Source organism: Thamnophis elegans, chromosome 16 (assembly GCF_009769535.1).
Source record: "Thamnophis elegans isolate rThaEle1 chromosome 16, rThaEle1.pri, whole genome shotgun sequence".
NCBI lineage: Eukaryota > Metazoa > Chordata > Lepidosauria > Squamata > Colubridae > Thamnophis > Thamnophis elegans.
Genome location: NC_045556.1, coordinates 34,071,605 through 34,091,789, shown reverse-complemented (window position 1 = coordinate 34,091,789; position 20,185 = coordinate 34,071,605). Strand labels below are relative to the sequence as shown.

Genomic DNA, 20,185 nt, shown 5'->3' with positions numbered 1-20,185 from the left:
TTCTCCTCCACTGGGTACAAATGTCCCCAGCTCTTTTTCCAGGAATCAGCATTTCTTCCCTTTTGCCTTTCAGCTCCACCCTAGGAGCCTTCCAGGCAGAAAAACCATTTATGTGTTGCATTCTGCTGATAAACCCATGAAGGGAGACTAGTATAGATCTATTTCAAGCTATTTAGCTCTCATCAGCTAGCCATTCCCTTGCTGGAATTCAAACCTGGGCTGTTTTTACATATAAGGCAGTTATATTAACCTCTAAGCCACAAGCTCTCCTCCCCTTATCAGCTGAGCCAAGGAAATGATTAAGTGTTATGTCAAAGCACCTGGTATGCCCAAATATACCAGAAGGGAGGGAAAGAAGGAGGAGGGAGGGGGAAGGAAGGAGGGAGAAAGGAAGGGAGGATAGAAGGAGGGAGGGAAATAAGGAGGGAGAGGGAAGTAAGTAAGGGAGAAACAGAAGAAGGAGGAAGGGAGGATAGAAGGGAGGGGAGAAGGGGATAAGAGGGAGAGGAAAGGAAGGAGGGAGAGAGGAAGGGAGGATAGGAGAAAGAGGGAAGGAAATGAGGAAGGGAGAGGGAAGTAAGTATGGAGAAGCAGAAGAAAGGAAGGGAGGATAGAAGGAGGGGGAGAGACAGAAGGGGGAAGGGAGGTAGGAAGGAGAGGAAAGGAAGGAGGGAAGGAAAGGAAGGATGTTGCAGCTGTTATCACTCGGGGTTATCTTTTCCTATCCTTGAGGGCCGCTTGTGCTTGAATGCGATCTCTGCAGGAACATTTCATTCAGGCGGTTTCATAAACAGGATTTGTTCTGCCACAGAGCACCCGGCTTTTAATCACCAGGAAGGAATTTCAGCTGCTTTCAGCCCCGAATTAGTATGTCAACCCAGTCCTTTAGTTCCCCTGAAACGGTGCTTTCAGGCAGGGCTTTCCAGCGTTCTCTAGAAGCAACGGGGACAGTGGGAGGGAGAGTAATCCGAGATCTTGGCTTTGGATTGCCATGCAAAGAATGCGGATGATTTTCTTGCGGCCTCTGAAAAGCCCAGGCGGATGAAGCTCAGGGACAAGGAAATGTATTCAACAGTTCCCAGGCCACCAAGCAAAATAGGGTGCTTTCCCGCCCCAAATTCCATATTGGAAGAAGGAAGGGAAGGGAAGAGAAGGAAAAGAAAGGACAGCTAAAAGGGGAAGGGAAGGGAGAAAATGAATGAAGGAAAGGGAAGGAAATAAGTGAACGGAGAAGGGAAGGGAAGGACAGATGAAAGTGGAAGGGAAGGAAAGGAAGGAAATGAATGAAGAAGAAAGGGAAGGAAATAAATGAATGAAGAAGGAAAGAAAAGGACAGCTGAAAGGGGAAGAGAAGGGAAGGGAAGGAAGTAAATGAATGAAGGGATGGAAATAAGTGGTTGAAGAAGGGAATGATAGATGAAAGGGGGAGGGAAGGAGAGGAAGTAAATGAATGAAGGGAAGGGAAGGACAGATGAAAGGGGAAGGGAAGGAAGTAAATGAATGACGAAGGAAAGGAAATGAAATAAATGAATGGAGGGAAATGAAAGGAAGTAAATCAATGAAGAAGGAATGAAGAAGGAAAGGAAAGGAAATAAATGAATGAAGAAGGAAAGGAAGTAAATGAAGAAGAAGGGAAGCAAATGAAATGAATGAAGAAGGGAAGGAAAGGAAAGGACGGAAAGGGGAAGGGAAGGAAAGGACGGATGAAAGGAAGGGAAGGAAAGGACAGGTGAAAGGGGAAGGGAAGGAAGTAAATGAATGAAGAAGGAAAGGAAGTGAATGAAGAAGGGAAGGGAAGGGAAGGACAGATGAAAGGGAACGAGAAGGGAAGGAAGAGGAGAAAGGGAAAAAGGAAAGGAAGGGAGGGAGGAAGGAAGGATGTTTTGAAATTTGCAGCATGATCCAAATTGGGACGCTTGGCAACCGATTCATGTTTATGACGGTTGCAGTGACCCAGGGTTACAAGATTCCCCTTTTCCGACCTTCCGACAGGCCAAGTGTACGGGGGAAGCCAGAGTCACTAGCTTATCGTCAACTGCACTGATTCGCTGGAAGACCGTGGCCAGAAAGGTGGTTCAAACAGGGCCAAGCTCCTCTTCACCCCTGTCTCGCTTTAGCCACAGAGATGTTGGCCTCCATGGTGGTCGTACGACGAGGACTTATCTATCGTTTTGATTTTTTCCCTCCCCTCTCCCCAGAGCTCAACACAAGAGATCGGAGAAGAGTTTGAAGATAGCGTGATTTACAGTATTTCTCTCCGGAAAGTTCAGCTCCATCACGCGGCCAACAAAGGCCAGCGATGGCTGGGGGTAAGTCCCTTATTGATCCTCGGGGGATTGAGAACTCCAGCCTACCTTGCAGGGCTGTGGTAAGGAGCACGAGTGGGTGGGTGGGTGGAGCTTCCCCCCCTGGGACACAAAATACAATTATATCCTGGTCTTTGATTAGTCCATGTAGCGTCTTTGGGGGCATCTTAAACCACTTTATAAGGCCTTGGTAATAATGCCACACTTGGAATCCTGCATTCAGTTTTGGTCGCCACGATGTAGAATAGCAATAGCAATAGCAGTTAGACTTATATACCGCTTCATAGGGCTTTCAGCCCTCTCTAAGCGGTTTACAGAGTCAGCATATCGCCCCCAACAACAATCCGGGTCCTCATTTTACCCACCTCGGAAGGGGAAGGCTGAGTCAACCTTGAGCCAGTGAGATTTGAACAGCCGAACTGCAGTCAGCTGAAGTAGCTTGCAGTGCTGCATTTAACCACTGCGCCACCTCGGCTCCTGATGAGAAAAGACGTTGAGACTCTAGAAAGAGGGCAGAGAAGAGCAACAAGGATGATTAGGGGACTGGAGGCTGAAACATATGAAGAACGGTTGCAGGAACTGGATATGTCTAGTTTGATGAAAAGAAGGACTAGGGGAGACATGATAGCAGTCTTCCGATATCTCAGGGGCTGCCACAAAGAAGAAGGAGTCAAGCTGTTCTCCAAAGCACCTGAGGGCAGGACAAGAAGCAATGGGTGGAAACTAATCCAGGAGAGAAGCAACTTAGAACTGAGGAGAAATTTCCTGACAGGGAGGACAATTAATCAGTGGAACAACTTGCCACCAAGTTGTAGATGCTCCAACACTGGAAGTTTTTAAGAAGAGATTAGACAGCCATTTATCTGAAGTGATGTGGGGTTTCCTGTCTAAGCAGGGGGTTGGACTAGAAGACCTCCAAGGTCCCTTCCAACTCTGCTATTGTATTGTATTGTATTGTATTATACACATCCTCCGTTATATCTTATGGGAGGGGCCAATCATCTCCAAGCCTTACTCCCAAGTCGCCCCTTTTGTCTTAACTAAACCTTCTGGCAGCTCTGCGCATGCGCGCACTGGGAACAGGCTCCCCCTGTTCCTCTGCCTCACTGATGTCCAACTCTGGAGGCAGCACATAACTCCCAGATGGCCCTGGCCCCCTCTCTGCCTCCGACACAGAGCCCTCGTCCGAGCCTTCCCCAGACTCCAGGACTGGCCCATGTTCCTCCCCAACCCTCCCCACTGTCCAACTCTGCTGCGACAACTTCCAAGGTCCCTTCTGACTCCTTTGATTCTGTTAATTCCCCGAACAGAGGCAGTAAACAGGCCCTGGAGAAGGTTAACATCTGAGCAGCTGAGTTGAGCCTTCAGCCTTTCCTTTGTTAGGGAGCTGAGGTGGGGCATCTGCGAAGCGGCGGAAAATATTTTGAATATTCTAGAGATGGTTCTGAGGAAAATTATGCCAGCACAGCTGAAAAAATAAAACGGTTGGCCAATCCAGAATGAAGGCCTCGTGTGGATTATCACACGGCCTTCGAGCGGTTGAAACACGCTCCGTGCCCTGCAGAGTGGACCAAATCGCTGGCTTGCAGGTAGTCCTCAGCTTAACGACCAGAAGTTCCATGGCGAAGCCGGGTGGTTGCTAAGTGAGTGGATTTTACCGACCCTACGGTTGTTAAGAAAAATTGCTGCCGTCGTTGAGCAAATGGGGCAGTTGTTAAGCGAATCCGGATTCCTCTCATTGACTTTGCTCGCATCCACAGCCGGCAAAGTCTTTCAAAGGAGGATTTACGGTCACAGACCTTATCTGGCTTGGAGAGCTGCCAGGCCGATATCGGCAAAAGTTGGCAAGGAGTCTCGGAGAGTCAAGAACCATTGAGTGAATCAATGGTCTCCTGCAAACTCCACTCCCCTTTCGCTCCTCTTTTATTTCCTCTGGGAGGAGCCATTCATCCTCCACCTTACTCCCAAGTTGACCCTTAATCTTTAGCTGCTCCCTTTGTCTGGCAACTCTGTGCATGTGCACACTGGGAACAGGCTCCAGCTGTTCTTCTGCCTCACTGATGTCTGACTCTGAAGGCAGCTGATAACTGGCAAATGGCCCTGGCCCCCTCTCTGCCTCCGACACAGAGCCCTCATCAGAGCATTCCCCAGACTCCAGGACTGGCCCATGCTCCTTCCTATTAGGTAAGCTCCCCGTTGGGAGAGCGAGTGCATTCAGAGAAGCGTTGTGAGAGTTGTGTTGGAGAACACACAAACCAGCATACAGAGACACTGCAGTTTAAATAGGCTTTTACTTTCGTGGAAATAGAGGTATCAGAGTCCATCAAACAGCCCAAGTCATACACGGATAAGACAGTCAGTCATCAATGTCTTTCAGTTAAGGGATAATCCAAATAACATAGTCCATAAACATACAAACAGTCTGGTACTCAAAGTTTGGTAGCAGTTGCAAAACAATAGCTCACGGCACTTTTTAACAGCCATCTTCCAAAACACTCAGATCAGATCAGCCCAGCATCTGACAAACAGAGTGTTAACAGTCGTTCTGGCTCCCTCTTATGGCTGATTTAGGAAACAGCAACCAATCACATTTTACAGTATGATTTAAAGAAACAGGTACAGCATTGCTACATGATTATATATTGCCAACCCAACCGATAGATTATATTCCTAACACTCCCCAACCCTCCTCACTGTCCGAATTGGCTGCCAACTCCCTCCTCATGATTTGTTCCTTTGCAGTTTGAGAACGAGTCGGCCTTAAACCTCTACGAGACGTGCAAAGTGCGGACGATCAAAGCCGGCACCCTGGAGAAGCTGGTGGAATACCTGGTCTCGGCCTTTAAAGGCAATGATTCCACCTACGTGACCATCTTCCTCTGCACCTACCGGGCCTTCGCCACCACCAAGCAGGTCCTGGATCTTCTACTCAACCGGTAATCCTTTCTCCCTGCTGAGGGGCAGGCAGGCTCTGCTTGCAAGACCTGAGCGATAGCCCCCGCTCCCTTGTGGGCTGCCACGTGGCCTACTCAAAAGGGTTGGCATTCTCTGGGAGCTTCCTCGACCCGGGAGAGGCCGTTTGCCTTTAGCACCTGATGGGGTGGGCTGGTCTGTCGGATCTTGGAAGGATTTGAGTTTGGGGAACGGGTAGAAAGGAAGCACGGCTGTCGTTCCATCCATCATCCTCAGGCCTTCTTTGCTTCCTTTCCTCATCTGTTTCCTTCCTTCTTTCATCTTCCTTCCTTCACCTTTCCAAGAAGGAAGGAAAATGATTGCCAAGAGAGAAGATGGATGGATGGATGGATTCCAATGATGAATGAGAAAGAGGAAGGAAGGAAGGGACCCTTGAAGCTTTCCTTCTTTCCTTCCTTTTCTTCTTTCTTTCTTTCTTTCTTTCTTTCTTTCTTTCTTTCTCTCTCTCTCTCTCTTCCTTCAGTCCCTCTTCTTCTTTTCTTCCTTCTTACCATCCTTCCTCGCTTCCTTCCTTCCTCCCTCCTCCTTCCCTCCCTTCCTTTCTACTTTCCCTCTTTCTTATTCTTTCTCTTCCTTCTTACCATCCTTCCTTCTTCCTCCCTCTCCCTCCCTTTCTGCTTTCCCTCTTCCTTATTTTCTTCCTTCCATGCCATTCTTCCTTCTTCCCTCCTCCCCCTCCCTCCCTTTCTGCTTTCCCTTTCTTATTTTCTTCTTCCTTCCTTACCATCGTTCCTTCCCCCTCCCTCCATTCTTTCTCTCTCTCTCTCTCTTGCCTTCCTTCCCCACCCTCTCTTCTTCCTTCCCTTCTTCTCCTCCTCTCCCACCACCTTTACCAATCGGCCCATCCATCCTTTCATGAAACGTACGTACACTTTGGAAATATGTTGGATTTGTTCAGTAGAATGAACCGCTTCCTCCTTTGCAAGGGAGCTGATTCCCTTCCTCTAAAACAGTTTATCCTCAAACTTGTCTGACAGGTTACTGCATTAGCTCCAGCCCCCCTCCCCCCCCAAATGTTTGCTTACTTGTGGTGTCGGATCTTAACCCCTTCTCGATCTGGCTCAATCCCCAACTCTCAACCCAAGTTTATCTCCCAGGTGTGACTGTGTCTGTGTGTATAGAGAGAGACACAGTGGCTCAGTGGCTAAGACGCTGAGCTTGTCGATCAGAAAGGTCGGCAGTTCGGCGGTTCGAAATCTCTAGCGCCGCTTAACGGAGTGAGCTCCCGTGACTTGTCCCAGCTTCTGCCAGCCTGGCAGTTCAAAAGCACATTAAAAAATGCAAGTAGAAAAATAGGCACTACCTTTGGTGGGAAGGGAACAGTGTTCTATGCGCCTTTGGGCATTGAGTCGTGCCGGCCACATGACCACAGAGACGTCTTCGGACAGTGCTGGCTCTTCGGCTTTGAAATGGAGATGAGCACCCCCCCTAGAGTCAGGAACGACTAGCACATATGTGCGAGGGGAACCTTTACCTTATGTATGTGTGTATGTTTGTGTATGTATGTGTGTTTGTGTACACACACAAACACACATGTTGCATTTGTGCTGATAAATAAGTAAAGGGAGGCTAGTATAGATCTATTTCAAGCTATTTAACTCTCATCAGCTCGCCGTACCCTTGCTGGGATTTGAACCTGGGCTGTTTTTACATGTTAGGCAGTTGTATTAGCCGCTAAGCCACAAGCTCTCCTCCCTTATCAGCTGAGCCAAGGAAATGATTAAGTGTTATGTCAACACTTGACATAGCACTTAAGATGGATGGATGGATGGATGAGAGAGGGAGGGGAGGAAGGGGGGGGGAGAGAGAGAGAGGCAGGAAGCTTCACTTACCTAACAAATAGTTGTTAAAAATAAATAAATAAGTTTTGCATAAACATCCTTTCTCCTTTTTCTCTTTAGGTATGGGAAGTTTAACCACCAGGCCAATGGAGATCACCCCAGGCATGCCATGGATGAGAAGTTGGAGTTGAAAAAGTAAGGGCCCATTCATATTGCCTCTCTTTCAAGTTTCTAGCCATCAAGATGTTTTCTCCAGGGGAAAACTGTACCACTACCATCCCCTCCCCACACAGGGGAAATCATAGTACAGGGATTCCTCAACTTGCCACTACAATTGAACCCCAAATGTTTGTTGCTAAGTGAGACATTCGTTAAGGGAGTTTTGCATCCCTTTTTGTGACTTTTCTCGCCGCAGTTGTTAAGTGAATCACTGCAGTTCTTAAAATTAGTAACACGGTTGTTAAGTGATTTCCCCATTGACATTATTTCTTCTTCTCTTCTTCTCTTCTTCTTCTTCTCCTCCTCCTCCTCCTCCTCTTCCTGCTTTTCTTCCTTTTCTCCTCCTCCTCCTTCCTCTTCTTCTTCCTCTGTCTTCCTCTTCTTTTCAAACTCTTTCTTTCCCTTCCTTCTTTCTTCTCTCTTCTCCTTTCTTCTTCTTCTTCTTTCTCTTCTCTTCTTCTTCTTCTCCTCTTCTTCTCCTCCTCCTCCTCCTCCTCCTCTCCTTCTTCCTCCTCCTTTTGCCTCCTCCCTTCTCTTCCTTCTTCTTCTTCTTTTTTTTCCTCTTCCATCTCCTTCTCCACCTCTTCCTTCTTCTTCTTCCTCCTTCTCCTTCCTTCTTTTTTCCTCCTCCTTCTCTCCTTCTCTCCTCCTCTCCAACATCCTTCTAGCACTGATCATGTTACTGAGTTGGGTCATGAAATGTCAGCAAGAAAACCAAGCTCAGAGAGCCCCAAAGGACCCCACATTTGAACCCTGAGCAACAAAATATCCTCTGTTCATAATAAACACCTCCAAAGCCTTAGCTCCTTCTCCTCTTAATCCCCAGCACCATTTCATCCATCCTGGGAGCCTGGCTCGATCAATACTCTGAGGACTTCCGTAAGCCACCGGATTACACCTGCCTTAAGCAGCTCATCATTTACGTCCGGCTTAATATCCCCGGCTCGGATTTGGAGAGGCGAGCGCGAATCCTATTCACTCAGTTCCAGCAACACGAGCGGGCCGAGGCCGAAACGGAAGGTGAGCGGCGCATAACAACTTTCCAAAAAAACCTGAGTTACTGTATTTTTCAGAATAATTTTCGGAGTATAAGACGCACTGCCCCCCCCCCCAAGAAGGTGAAAATTTGGGTGCATTTTATACACTGAAGGTAGCCAAAAACGAACGCGAGGCACAGAGGAGACGATGGTCTGTGGCAATCCCTGCAGACTGGAACAGCTGATTGGAGGTTTCCGGAGGCTGATCCATCCGACAATCAGCTTTCCCTGCTGAATCCGGCTGCGATAATGTGTTGAAGCTATTGCTGCAAGGACGTGTCAGAGTTTGCAGCCGCAATCACATTCAGAAAGCACACGCAAGTAACTGATTCAGCAGGATTCAATAGCTTCTCTTATATATAAGACATTAAGTTAATACACAATACCAAAAGCATGTTTTCCAAGGTGGTAGCTCAGAGAGGTTTCACTTTCAGTTTTAGTTTCAGAGATCAACACAGCCTGCAGCTTTAGTACAGAACAAGCCACGTCCAGGCTCCTTGCTGTCTCCTTCCTTGTTGCTCACACAGCAAATAGTGTTTGTTTCCAACAACCCTCGACTCTCTCACGCACTGACAGGATGCTAGCCAGATGAATCCCACGGATGCTGGTAGGCAGAGGCAGAATTTATTTATTTTTTGGTTATTTTCCTCCCCCAAAACTAAGGTGCGTCTTATACTCTGAAAATACGGTAGTTCTCCTACGGCTTGTACAAACCCAACCTCTTCACTTTGCCGTCTCTGCGCCTGAACCTAGGACCTGGGTAATACTGTTGTGTGAACGGCTGTTGCTTCTTGCCCTTTCCTTGCTGTAGATCATCCCAGCTGTCCTCTGAGGTTGGAGGAGGAAAATGGCCTGAGCGAAGGCAAGTCGGAGTTCCTGTCCTTTCTCTCCGAGATGGCAGCTGAGCAGTTCACCTGATGGATGCTGTAAGTCCAGCTAGGCCTGCTGTCCTTGCTGATAGCAATAGCACTGAGCACTTAGACTTATACTTCACAATCCTTTCACAGCCCCCTCTAAGCGGTTTACAGAGTCAGCCTCTTCTTGCCACCCAACAACCTGGGTCCTCATTTTACCAACCTTGGAAGGATGGAAGGTTGATTCAACCTTGAGCCGGTCAGGATTGAACTGCTGGCAATGGGCAGAGCTATGGGAAGGGAAGGAAGGAAAAGAAAGAAAAGAGAAAGGGGAAGGAAAGGAGGAAGGACTTTAGTAATAGCACTTAGACTTATATACCACTTCACAGTGCTTTTACAGCCCTTTCTAAACGGTTTACAGAGTCAGCCTCTTGCCCCCCAACAATCTGGGTCTCATTTGACCCACCTGGGAAGGAGGGAAGGCTGAGTCAACCTTGCCAGTCAGGATCGAACTGCGGGCAGTTGGCAGAATTAACCTGCAATACTGTATTCTAACCACAAGGAAGGAAGGAAGGAAGGAAGGAAGGAAGGAAGGAAGGAAGGAAGGAAGGAAGGAAGGAAATAGAAGGAATAGCAATTGCACTTAAACTTATATATCACTTTATAGTGCTTTACAGCCCTCTCTAAGTGGTTTACAGAGTCAGCCTCTAGCCCCCAACAATCTGGGTCCTCATTTTACCCACCTCAGAAGAATGGAAGGCTGAGTCAACCTTGATCCGTTCAGGATTGAACTGCTGGCAGTAGGCAGTTAACCTGCAATACTGCATTCTAACCACTGTGCAAGGAAGGAAGGAAGGAGGAATAGCAATTGCACAGACTTATATATCACTTTATAGTGCTTTACAGCCCTCTCTAAGCAGTTGACAGAGTCAGCCTCTTGCCCCCCAACAATCTGGGTCCTCATTTTACCCACCTCGGAAGGACGGAAGGCTGAGTGGACTTTGAGCCAGTCAGGTTTGAACTCTTGGCAGTCGGCAGAGCTAGGCTGCAATGCTGCATTCTAACCACTGCATCACCAAGGAAGAAAAAAAGGAAGGAAGGAAGGAAGGAAGGGAAGGAAGGAAGGAAGGGAGGGAGAAAGGGGAAGGAAGGAAGGGAGAAAGGGGAAGGAAGGAAGAAAGGGAGGGGAAGGAAGGAAGGGAGAAAGGGAAGGAAGGAAAGAAGGAAGGAGGGGGAAGGAAGGAAAGAAGGAAGGAAGGAATAGCAATAGCACTTAGACTTATATACCAGTGCTTTACAGCCCTTTCTAAGCTGTAAACAGAGCAAGCCTCTTGCCCCCAACTATCTGGGTCCTCATTTTACTGACCTCCGAAGGATGGAAGGCTGAGTCAACCTTGAGCCTGGTCAGATCCGAACTACCAAACTGCTGGCAACCTGTGATCAGTTTGCAACACTGCAGTACTGCGCTCTAACCACTGAGCCACCGCGGCTCATCCTCGCTTTCCGTCGCTTCGGGCCTCTTTCCTCCAAACTGATCCCCTAACCTTTTTCCCCCCCGGTGCAGGAATCTTTAAGAAAGTGGTGCCTTATCACTGCCTCGGTTGCATCTGGTCGCAGCGGGACAAGAAGGGGAAAGAACATTTGGCCCCCAGCATCCGAGCCACCGTCTCTCAGTTCAACAGTGTCACCAATTGCGTCATCGCCACCTGCCTCGGGGACAGGATGCTGAAGCCCAGCAGAGGGCCAAGTGGTAGAGCGATGGATCGAAGTTGCCCGGGTATGTAAAGGATCCGGCTGGCTTCTCTCTCGCTCTCTCTTCCCATTAAAATAAAACATAAAATAAAACCAGAGCTGTGCAGTAGTCAGAACTGAAAGTCCAGATAGAGAGAGAGAGACGATGGATGGATGGATAGAAGTGATAGGAAGGTGGATGTAAGAAATGGATGGATGGATGGATGGATGGATGGGGCGGACAGAGACAGGGAGGGACGGAGGAAGGAAGGAGGGAGGGAGGGAGGAAAGGAAAGAAGGAGAAAGATTACAGAGAAGGCAATATAGAAATGATAGCAGGAAGGAAGAAAAAGATGATAGGGAAGAAAAGGAAGGAAAAAGGATGATAGGGAAGAAAAGGAAGGAAAAAGGATGATAGGGAAGAAAAGGAAGGAGGGAAGGAGGGGTGGAAGGAAAGGAAAGAAGAAGCAAGTTTATAGAGAAAGCAAATATAGACAGATGATAGCAGGAAGAAAAAGATGATAGAGAAGAAAAGGAAGATAGGAAGGAAGGAAAGAAGGAAGGAAGGAGAGGAGAAAGGAAAGAAGGAGAAATATTACAGAGAAGGCAAATATAGGCATGATAGCAGGAAGGAAGAAAAGATAGGGAAGGAAGGAAGGAGAAAGATTATAGAGAAGGTAGATATAGACAGATTATAGACGTAAGAAGAAAATAATAGGGAAGGAAGGGAAGGAAAAAGAAAGATTATAGATAGAGAAGATGGATTGGAGATATAGGACAAGATTATAGAGAAGATAGATATCAACAGATGATAGAGAGATGAGGAAGGAAGGAAAGAAAGACAGCTAAATTAGCTAGATCAAGATTATAGATAGGGAAAACAGACGCCGATAGGTGATGGATAGCATATAGCTAGATTAGCGATACAGACAAGAGTTTACTAGCGATATAGACTTCGAAAAGATTTGGACTTCCTGTATGCGTAACGGAGCAATCCGAGCATAATTTGACCCATCTCCCCCCCTCCCCGTTTCTGCAGGAATGCCGCATCCTGAAGAATTTCTCCTCCCTCCGAGCCATCCTGTCTGCTCTCCAGTGCAATGCAGTTCACAGGCTGAAAAGACCTGGGACGAGGTCTCCCGGTGAGTCAGAGAGGGGAAAATATGTGTGGTTAAGCTCCTGTTGTCCCGACTGGATTAATTTATTCATTATTATTGGGTTGTCAAACATGTACCAGACAACAGGTATAAGTATAAACATGGGCGTGAACACAGGACATCACCATCCATCCATCCATCCATCTATCCCTATCTGTCTGTCTGTCTGTCTGTCTATCATCCATCCATCCATCCATCCATATATCTATCTATCTATCTATTCATCCATCCATCCATCCATCCATCATCCATCTCTATTATCATCCATCCATCAGTAAAAATAAATGGGGACAGTAGGACAGGGATGGAAGGCACACTGGTGCGCTTATGCACGCCCCTTTACGGAATCTTAGGAATGAGGTGAAGTCCACGGTGGACAGTTTGTGGTTGAAGCTGTGTTGGTTAGAGGATGTAACAATGGAGGGTAGAGCATTCCAGGCGTTGACCACTCTGTGGCTGAAGTCGTATCTTCTGCAATTGAGTTTGTATGTATTATGCACTCTGTATTGTTGTGGTTGAAGCTGAAGTAGTCATCGACAGGTAGGAGGTTGTAGCAGACAATTGTGTCTTCTACGCTTACGTCAGAACTTAGTCGGCGTAGTTCCAGGTTGTCCAAGCCCCAAATTTGAGCCTGGTGGCATAAGGGATTCTATTGTGAGCAGAGGAGTGGAGGACTCTTCACGTGAAATATCTCAGACTCGCTCAATTGTATTAATGTCCGATATACAGTGTGGATTCCAGGCAGACGAGCTGTATTCAAGGATTGGTCTAGCAAAGGTTTGTATGCCGTAGTCTGCAGTACAGTATTCAAAAAAACATGTTCAAAGGGTAGAATTATCAAGAAAAACCCACTGAGTCATCCTTAACCGTTTCCGTTTAGAACGAACTTATAAAAATGTATTGAAAAGTATGCAAATTCCCTTTCTATCCTCTCGCAAGCTGGTTTGGATTGAAGTGGAATGTCCAATGGGATGGAAAGTTTAATTTTAACGGAGTTTTTAGCGGGAGGGAACTGCCTTCTGATCGGTGTTAAGTATCTTTAAAAGACTGAATCTCTCCCTTAGCTGATTTTCACCTACAGGGAAATGTTTTGAAAACCAAGCTAGAATGGGAAGTCTGCAAAGTCATTTGTCAAATCAAATCTTTTTCCTGAGACAATGTTTCCAAAGGTTTTGGTGGGCTGAATATTGAAACATTTAATTTGCAGGGGGATATCAGCATTAAAAAAAAAGTTACTTCCCTTTTGCAATTAAATGTTTCAATATTCAGCCCACCAAAACATTTTGCCTTTATTCGTGTTTGCAATTTGTAGTTCTGTGTATTTTAAACTGCAACTGTATCTCTACTTACAGGAGGGAAAAAAATGAGATTTATTTTTGCATATTTGCAGGCATTTTTTTACCAGAATCTGATTTTTCATACTATTCCTAATTTTATTTTTGGGTAAAGTTTTTTTTTTAAACCACACCAATATCATCAATATCATTGCATGGACAGTGTGGTTTCTGAGTATCGGTCATTTTGGTGCAAAACCAATATTAATACAAATAAAAATTACTACATAATCAAACGAACATTGTCTAGTGACTATATATATTGATATCAGCACTATTCCTTAATTTTTCAATTAATATTTACTACATCCTTCTAATAGTCATAACACTGTTCTTGGGCATATTATTAGAATGTAATAATAGAATATAGAATAGAGTGGAATGGAATAAGGATAGATAGAATAGAAAGAATTTAGGAATGGAAAGAATAGAATAGAATAGAATAGGGAATGCATTGGAATGGAATGGAATGAATAGAGAATAGAATAGAAATAGGAATGGAAAGAATGGAATAGAATGGAAAGAATAGAATGGAAGGAATAGAATAGAAATTAGGAATGGAAAGAATGGAATGGAATAGAAATTAGGAATGGAAAAGAATGGAATGGAATAGAGTAGAATAGAATTTAGGAATGGAAAGAATAGAATGGAATGGAATAGAATAGAATAAAAATTAGGAATGGAAAGATAGAATGGAATGGAATAAAATAGAATAAAAATTAGGAATGGAAAGAATGGAATGGAATAGAATAGAATAGAATTTAGAAATGGAAAGAATAGAATAGAATAATAAAGAAATTAGGAATGGAAAGAATAGAAGAATGGAATAGAATATAATAAAAATTAGGATAGAATAGAATGAGTTTAGGAATGGAAAGAATAGAATGGAGTTGGAATAGAATAGAATAAAATTAGGAATGGAAAGAATGGAATGGAACAGAATAGAATTTAGGAATGGAAAGAATGGAATAGAATAGATAGAATAAAATAAAATAAAGGGACCTGGAGCCAACCTCTCTGCTCAGGCAGGAGACTTACAGTACCATTTCAGACAAGTGCCGTTCTAGTCTCTCCTTTTGACCTTTATTTTTAACTGTTGCTGTTCCTTCGTTTGCAGGGGAGAGCTGCCGCATGTTCCACGAATTATCCGAAATCTTTTCGGACGACAACAATCACTCGTTGAGCCGGGAGCTGCTTATTAAGGTAAGGGCTCCCTCGGCTGGAGGGCTGTTTTGCCCGGAGGGCAGGAAAGAGGGCAGCCGGCTTGGCGAGAGGATGGGAGGTCAGGAAGGGCCGTAAACAACAGCCGAAGCTTCCTCTGTTTCTCTCGATGTCTGTGTCCGTCGGCTCTCGTTGGGGAGGGGGGGACATCGGTCCCCTTTGTGGCAGTGCGCCCTCTGGGAAGTTCTCTTTAAAACGTTTCTGGTACCCAACCCAAAGAGCCCTAAAATATGGCACTGAGTTAGATGGGACGATTCCTGTGGTTTATTATTTTTAGAATAAATGGGCTTCTCCTCCACTTATCCCAGATAACATTTCTTTCTTTTTTTCTTTCTTTCTTTCTTCTTTTTTCTTCTTTCTTTTCTTTCTTATTTCTTTCTTCTTTTTTCTCCTTCCTTCCTTTCTCTCTTCTCTCTCTCTCTCTCTCTGTCTTTCTTTCTTTCTCTCTGTGTCTTTCTTTCTTATCTTTCTTTTTCTGACTCTCTCTCTCTCTCCCAAGGGCGGGAAGGAAATTTCAGTATGAATGCAAAGGAAATAAGGAATTTTGAGTGTGAATGAGGGAGGGAGGAATAAAGAAATGAGAAAAGTAGCGAAGGAAGGAAGGAAAGAATCCTTTCTTCCTTCCCCTCCATCCCCCGGAATTAATTTACCTTCCTCCTCCTTCCTTCCTGCCTGAATTAATTTTCCTTCCTTCTTCCCTCGCTCCTTCCCTGAATTATTTTCCTTCCTCCCTTCCTTTCTCCCTTCCCCCACTGAATTAATTTCCCTCCTCCCTCCCTGAATTAATTCCCTCCCTTCCATTCTCTCCTCTGGATGCCTGGGGATTCATTTGTTCTTTTCCCACAATGCCTCCCTCCTTCCCCGCTGGGCAAACTTCCTAGGGAGTCAGGGTCAGCCTTATCAATCCGATAAAAGAAATCAGCGGGCAACATTGGAACAGCGCCTGTAGAAAGCCGCAGCAAGACAACTCTCTCGTTGCCCCTCTCCCTGGTGGGGGAAAACGGCAATGCGGAAATGCAGGCCCTGCAATTCTCCGAGATGGGGCCGAAATGCCCCATGTTTTTCCAGCCAGAAACCGAAGCGTCTCTCTCTTGCAGCTCAGATGTCTCTGAATATAAAACATTGCTGGTGATCATCAGCGAGCCCGTGGGAGTTGGGAGGAAACTTTGACAAATAACATGGTGTGCGTGGGTTCACCAGGAGGGCTGAAAGCCACAATGGCTGGACGCCTTATATTTAAGAGCCCAGGCCCCAGGGATGGGCCACCGAGAGAGCTAACGTTGGGCGTGGAAGTTGGCCAGTTTGTTAGTGGCTCAAGTGTGCTTTGGCTCTTGAAAGCAGAAGGCAGGAGCTGCTGTTTACAGCTGATATCTCTTGTCTGCTTCATTTCAGGGGAAACTCCCAAAGTTGGCAGCAAGAAATCCCTCGTAGGGGGCAGGAGATAAAGTCCAGAAAAATACCTAACTTTTTTACCAAGGGCTTCCTGCCTCTAATCTTTCACTAAAGCACAGAAAACCTCACGGGGAGAGGATTAGATGCCATGCCTGGCTCATATCTTCCTGGCAGGCTGGGGAGAGAGGCAGAAAATATCCCTACAGGCGGTCCTCGACTTATAACCCTTCATTAGACCATCGAAACAGGAAAAAAGGGGGTGGACTTATGCTTTTTGATACTTACAAACATTGACAGGTCACGCGATCGGAATTCAGACCCTTGGCCACTGATTCACATTTACGATGGTAGCTGTACGGGGAAGGCGGGTTCGGTCCATAACCATGTTGCTGTCTTAGAAATGGCCGTGATTCACTTAACAACCATGGCAGGAAAGGGTTGTAAAATGGGCAGAATCCAATGAGCAGGTGTCTCGCTAGAAAATGGAAATTTGGAGCCAGTTATGGACTACCTGTATAAATAAACCAGCTGCGTGCCACTCGGGCTGCCCAATATGAGGAGGGGAGCTGCATTCTGTTGTGTGGCACACCAGCTGGCGGCAAATTCGGACAGGAGGTTGGGGAGGAACCTGGGCCAGTCCTGGAGTCTGGGGAAGGCTCTGATGAGGGCTCTGGTCGGAGGCAGAGGGGGCCAGAGCCGTATGCCAGTTATCAGCTGCCTTCGGAGTCAGACATCAGTGAGGCAGAAGAACAGCTGGAGCGTTCCAGTGTGTGCATGCGCGAGTGGCCAGAGGAAGGAAGGAAGGAAAGAGCTAAAAACAGGGGTCGACTTGGAGGAAGGCCACAGGGGGATGATGAATGGCCCCCAGAGGGAATAAAAGAGGGGGAGAAAGGGGAATGGAGTTGCAGGAGACCATGTCTTGTTCAGAGTTGGCTCAATTCACCTTGACTTCCTCCTGTTCTTTCCTAAACTTTCAGGAAGGGACTTCCAAGTTTGCCACACTGGAGATCAACCCCAAAAGAGCTCAGAAGCGCCTGCAGCAGCAACGAGAAATGGTTAGGATCTATTTATCTATACGTCTGTCTGTCTGTCTTCTGTCTATCTCGATATCCTCTCTCTCTCTCTCCTCTCTCTCTCATCTCTCTCTCCTCATCTATCTATCTATCTAGCTATCTGTCTGTCTGTCTGTCTGTCTATCTCCATATCTATCTATCAATCTATCTATCTATCTCTATCTATCTATCTATCTATCTCTATCTATCTATCTATCTATCGACTGTCCTGTCTATCTCCATATCTAGCTATCTATCATCTATCTGTATCTATCTATCTATCCATCTATCTATCTCCATATCTATCATCTATCTATCTCTATATCTATCTATCTATGTATCTATCTATGTAGGTATGTATCTATCTATCTATCATCTATCTATCATCTATTATCTATCCATCCATCCATCCATCTATCTCCATATCTATCTATCTATCTATCTATCTATCTATCTATCTATCTATCTATCTATATCTATTATCTCTTTATTGATATCTATCCATCTCCCTATCCATCTCCCTATCTATCCTGTCTGTCTGTCTGTCTATTTATCTATCTTCTATCTATCTATCATCAACATCTACCTATCTATCTATCTATCTATCTATCTATCTATCTATCTATCTATCTATCTATCTATCTATCTATCTCCTTTTTACTTATGCTCTTTCTCCTGCCTCTCTGCCTGTTCCTAATTTGAGTCTTTCCTTCCACCAGGGCGTAATGCAGGGCACGATTCCTTACCTGGGCACTTTCTTGACCGACCTGGTGATGCTGGATACGGCCATGAAGGATTATTTAGACGTAGGTTCTTCTTCTATCCTAGTTCTCCTCCTTCCCTTAAAAAAAAAAATATTGTAAGGAACAATTTTAATTTTATTGCTTCATTTATCTCCATCCTCTTTATGTTCTTTCTCTATTTTTTTTCCTTTTTAAATTTGATGCTTGGGTGAGTTGGGGGGGGGAAGTCATTGTGTTGTGTTTTTTGTAAAACAAGCACAAAAACGTGATTGCTTGGTTGATTGATTAGAGAGACTTGCCCCACCCAGATTGAAGCCAAAAGAGGGCACGGCGCCCCCTGGTGGACTCCCCTGGTTCTCACAGTAGTGGCCAAAATTGTGGAAACGTTTTGGGAAAAGTATATTTTCTACAACTAGCTAATAACACCACTGTTTTTTGGAATAGTACCATAAGATTATATATCAATGGAAGATACTTTAATTGAGAATGTAATGCAATAACTTTTATGAAGGATTTGCCATTAGAATAGTGGTTATAAAGAAGAAAAGTGAAACAAGATATACAAAAACGATCACCATAGGAAAAAATCAGATATATAAAAATGATCACCATGTCAGTTAATACTTATGTCAGGCCTGCAACCATCTTTTCTTTTGAGTCTTTGGCCTGCCACACTTTCTATCATTCTACTATGCATTTTTCTATGGTGGGAAAATGGGATTGTATGGAGTTAGATGATAGGTAGCCCTAACAACGTTCTTTCTAGAAAGCCAAGGTCATCCTTTTGTTTTTGCACCTGACCGGAACTGGATGGGTGGAATTGCCAGCATGGCAGTGGGAGATTGGACCAAGGGATGGATTTGTGGGTGTGGGAGGCAAGATCTTGAACTTTCAACTGGGTGGGGAAAACCGTGAAGCTTTCAGATTCGGGTTTTCCACAGATGTGCCAACATGTCTCTTTAATAAATTGGAACTTAGAGCAATACTTTACCTTGGACTCTGATTTAAATGACTAGCACATATGTGGGAGGGGAACCTTTACATCTCTTAGATGTTTAGAAATTATGAATCACGCTGACTTGGGATGTTAATGATCTGCTTTTTTTTCTTTCTTTTTTAAGGGAGGCCTGATCAACTTGAGAAAAGGCGGAAGGTAAGATATCTGTGATTGCGGTTGTCACCCACGCACCGGGCCTTAAGGGCTACGCCAATTGATCCTTGGCTTATGACCACAATTTGAGCTCAAAATTTTCTGCTGCTAAGCGAGGCCCTTGAGTGATTTTTGTCACATTTTACGATTTCTCTTGCCCCGGTGGCTGAGCGAATCCCTGTTGTTAAATGAACCTGTCTGCCCCATTGATTTTGCTTGTCAGGAGATCGTAAAAGGGGGAAAATCACACGACCCCGGGATGTTGCAACCGTCATAAATATGAGACAGTTGCCAAGTGTCCAAATTTTGATCAGGTGACTCCCCCGGAGAATGTTGCCATGGTCTTAAGTGTCAAAAATTGTCATCAGTCCCTTTCAGCGACCACTAAGTGAATCGTCGTAAGCCGAGCAAGAAAGAGGGAGGAAGTGGTTCAAACTTAGAAATTTGGAGTGACCACTTCCCAAAGAGGGCACTTGGTTGACTGGCTGGCATTTGCAGAAGGAATGTTTTGATAAGTTTGATTAAATCCACCCTCGCTTTTACAGTCATGTTTCTGGGGTGGAATTTCCCTCTTTTTCCTCTTTTACAAACCAAGTTTTTTTATTAATTTTTTTGTTAACATAATTTAACTTCTTTTATGAACAATGGGTTGTCCTGGTTCCCCCCGCCCTTTCCATCTTCTATTATGCATGTTACTTTTACATCGTATTTCCGTTTTTACATTTCAGCCCTCTTCTTTTTATTCTCCATATTCTCCCGCTTAATTTAATTTTTCTTATAGAAAACCAGATCCTTTTGGCTCTCAAAGTTAATCATCCTTTTTCTGGATGGTTAACCCTCTTTTGTTTTTTCCCTTTACAACACGAACACGCGAGAACATTTGGGTTTTTTTTCCTGCAGGAGTTCGAAGTCATCGCCCAGATCAAGTTGCTCCAATCGGCTTGCAATAATTACAGTTTCAAGAAGGACGAACGCTTGGGACGTGGTTTCACGGGGTGGAACGGCTGAGTGAAGCCGAGAGGTAAGAGGGCGGCAAATGAAGATTTTGTGGGTTTATTATTTCCCCCCACCCCTCCATTTTTTTGTTCACGGGGAGGAAGTTGAGGGAGGTGGACTGGCTCAAAGTCCCCCAGTTGGTTTTAAGGCTAGAACTCCCAGGATCCTGTGATTTGGCCGAAGGTCACCCAGTTGGCTTTCATGACTAAGGCAGACTAGAACTCATTGCCTCCTGGTGA

General features: G+C 45.3%; 1 protein-coding gene across 1 annotated transcript in view; it reads left to right on the top strand.

The window, feature by feature from the left end:
- Positions 1 to 20,185, top strand: part of RALGDS (ral guanine nucleotide dissociation stimulator) — a 62,834-nt gene that overhangs the window by 34,627 nt on the left and 8,022 nt on the right. The window contains 16 exon segments of the mRNA XM_032233315.1: positions 2,199 to 2,309; positions 5,049 to 5,242; positions 7,181 to 7,255; positions 8,106 to 8,299; positions 9,128 to 9,233; positions 10,724 to 10,909; positions 10,911 to 10,947; positions 11,941 to 12,016; positions 12,019 to 12,047; positions 14,515 to 14,595; positions 16,983 to 17,060; positions 17,777 to 17,863; positions 18,922 to 18,934; positions 18,937 to 18,953; positions 19,851 to 19,926; positions 19,929 to 19,971. Coding sequence (XP_032089206.1) covers positions 2,199 to 2,309; positions 5,049 to 5,242; positions 7,181 to 7,255; positions 8,106 to 8,299; positions 9,128 to 9,233; positions 10,724 to 10,909; positions 10,911 to 10,947; positions 11,941 to 12,016; positions 12,019 to 12,047; positions 14,515 to 14,595; positions 16,983 to 17,060; positions 17,777 to 17,863; positions 18,922 to 18,934; positions 18,937 to 18,953; positions 19,851 to 19,926; positions 19,929 to 19,971 — 1,403 coding nt within the window.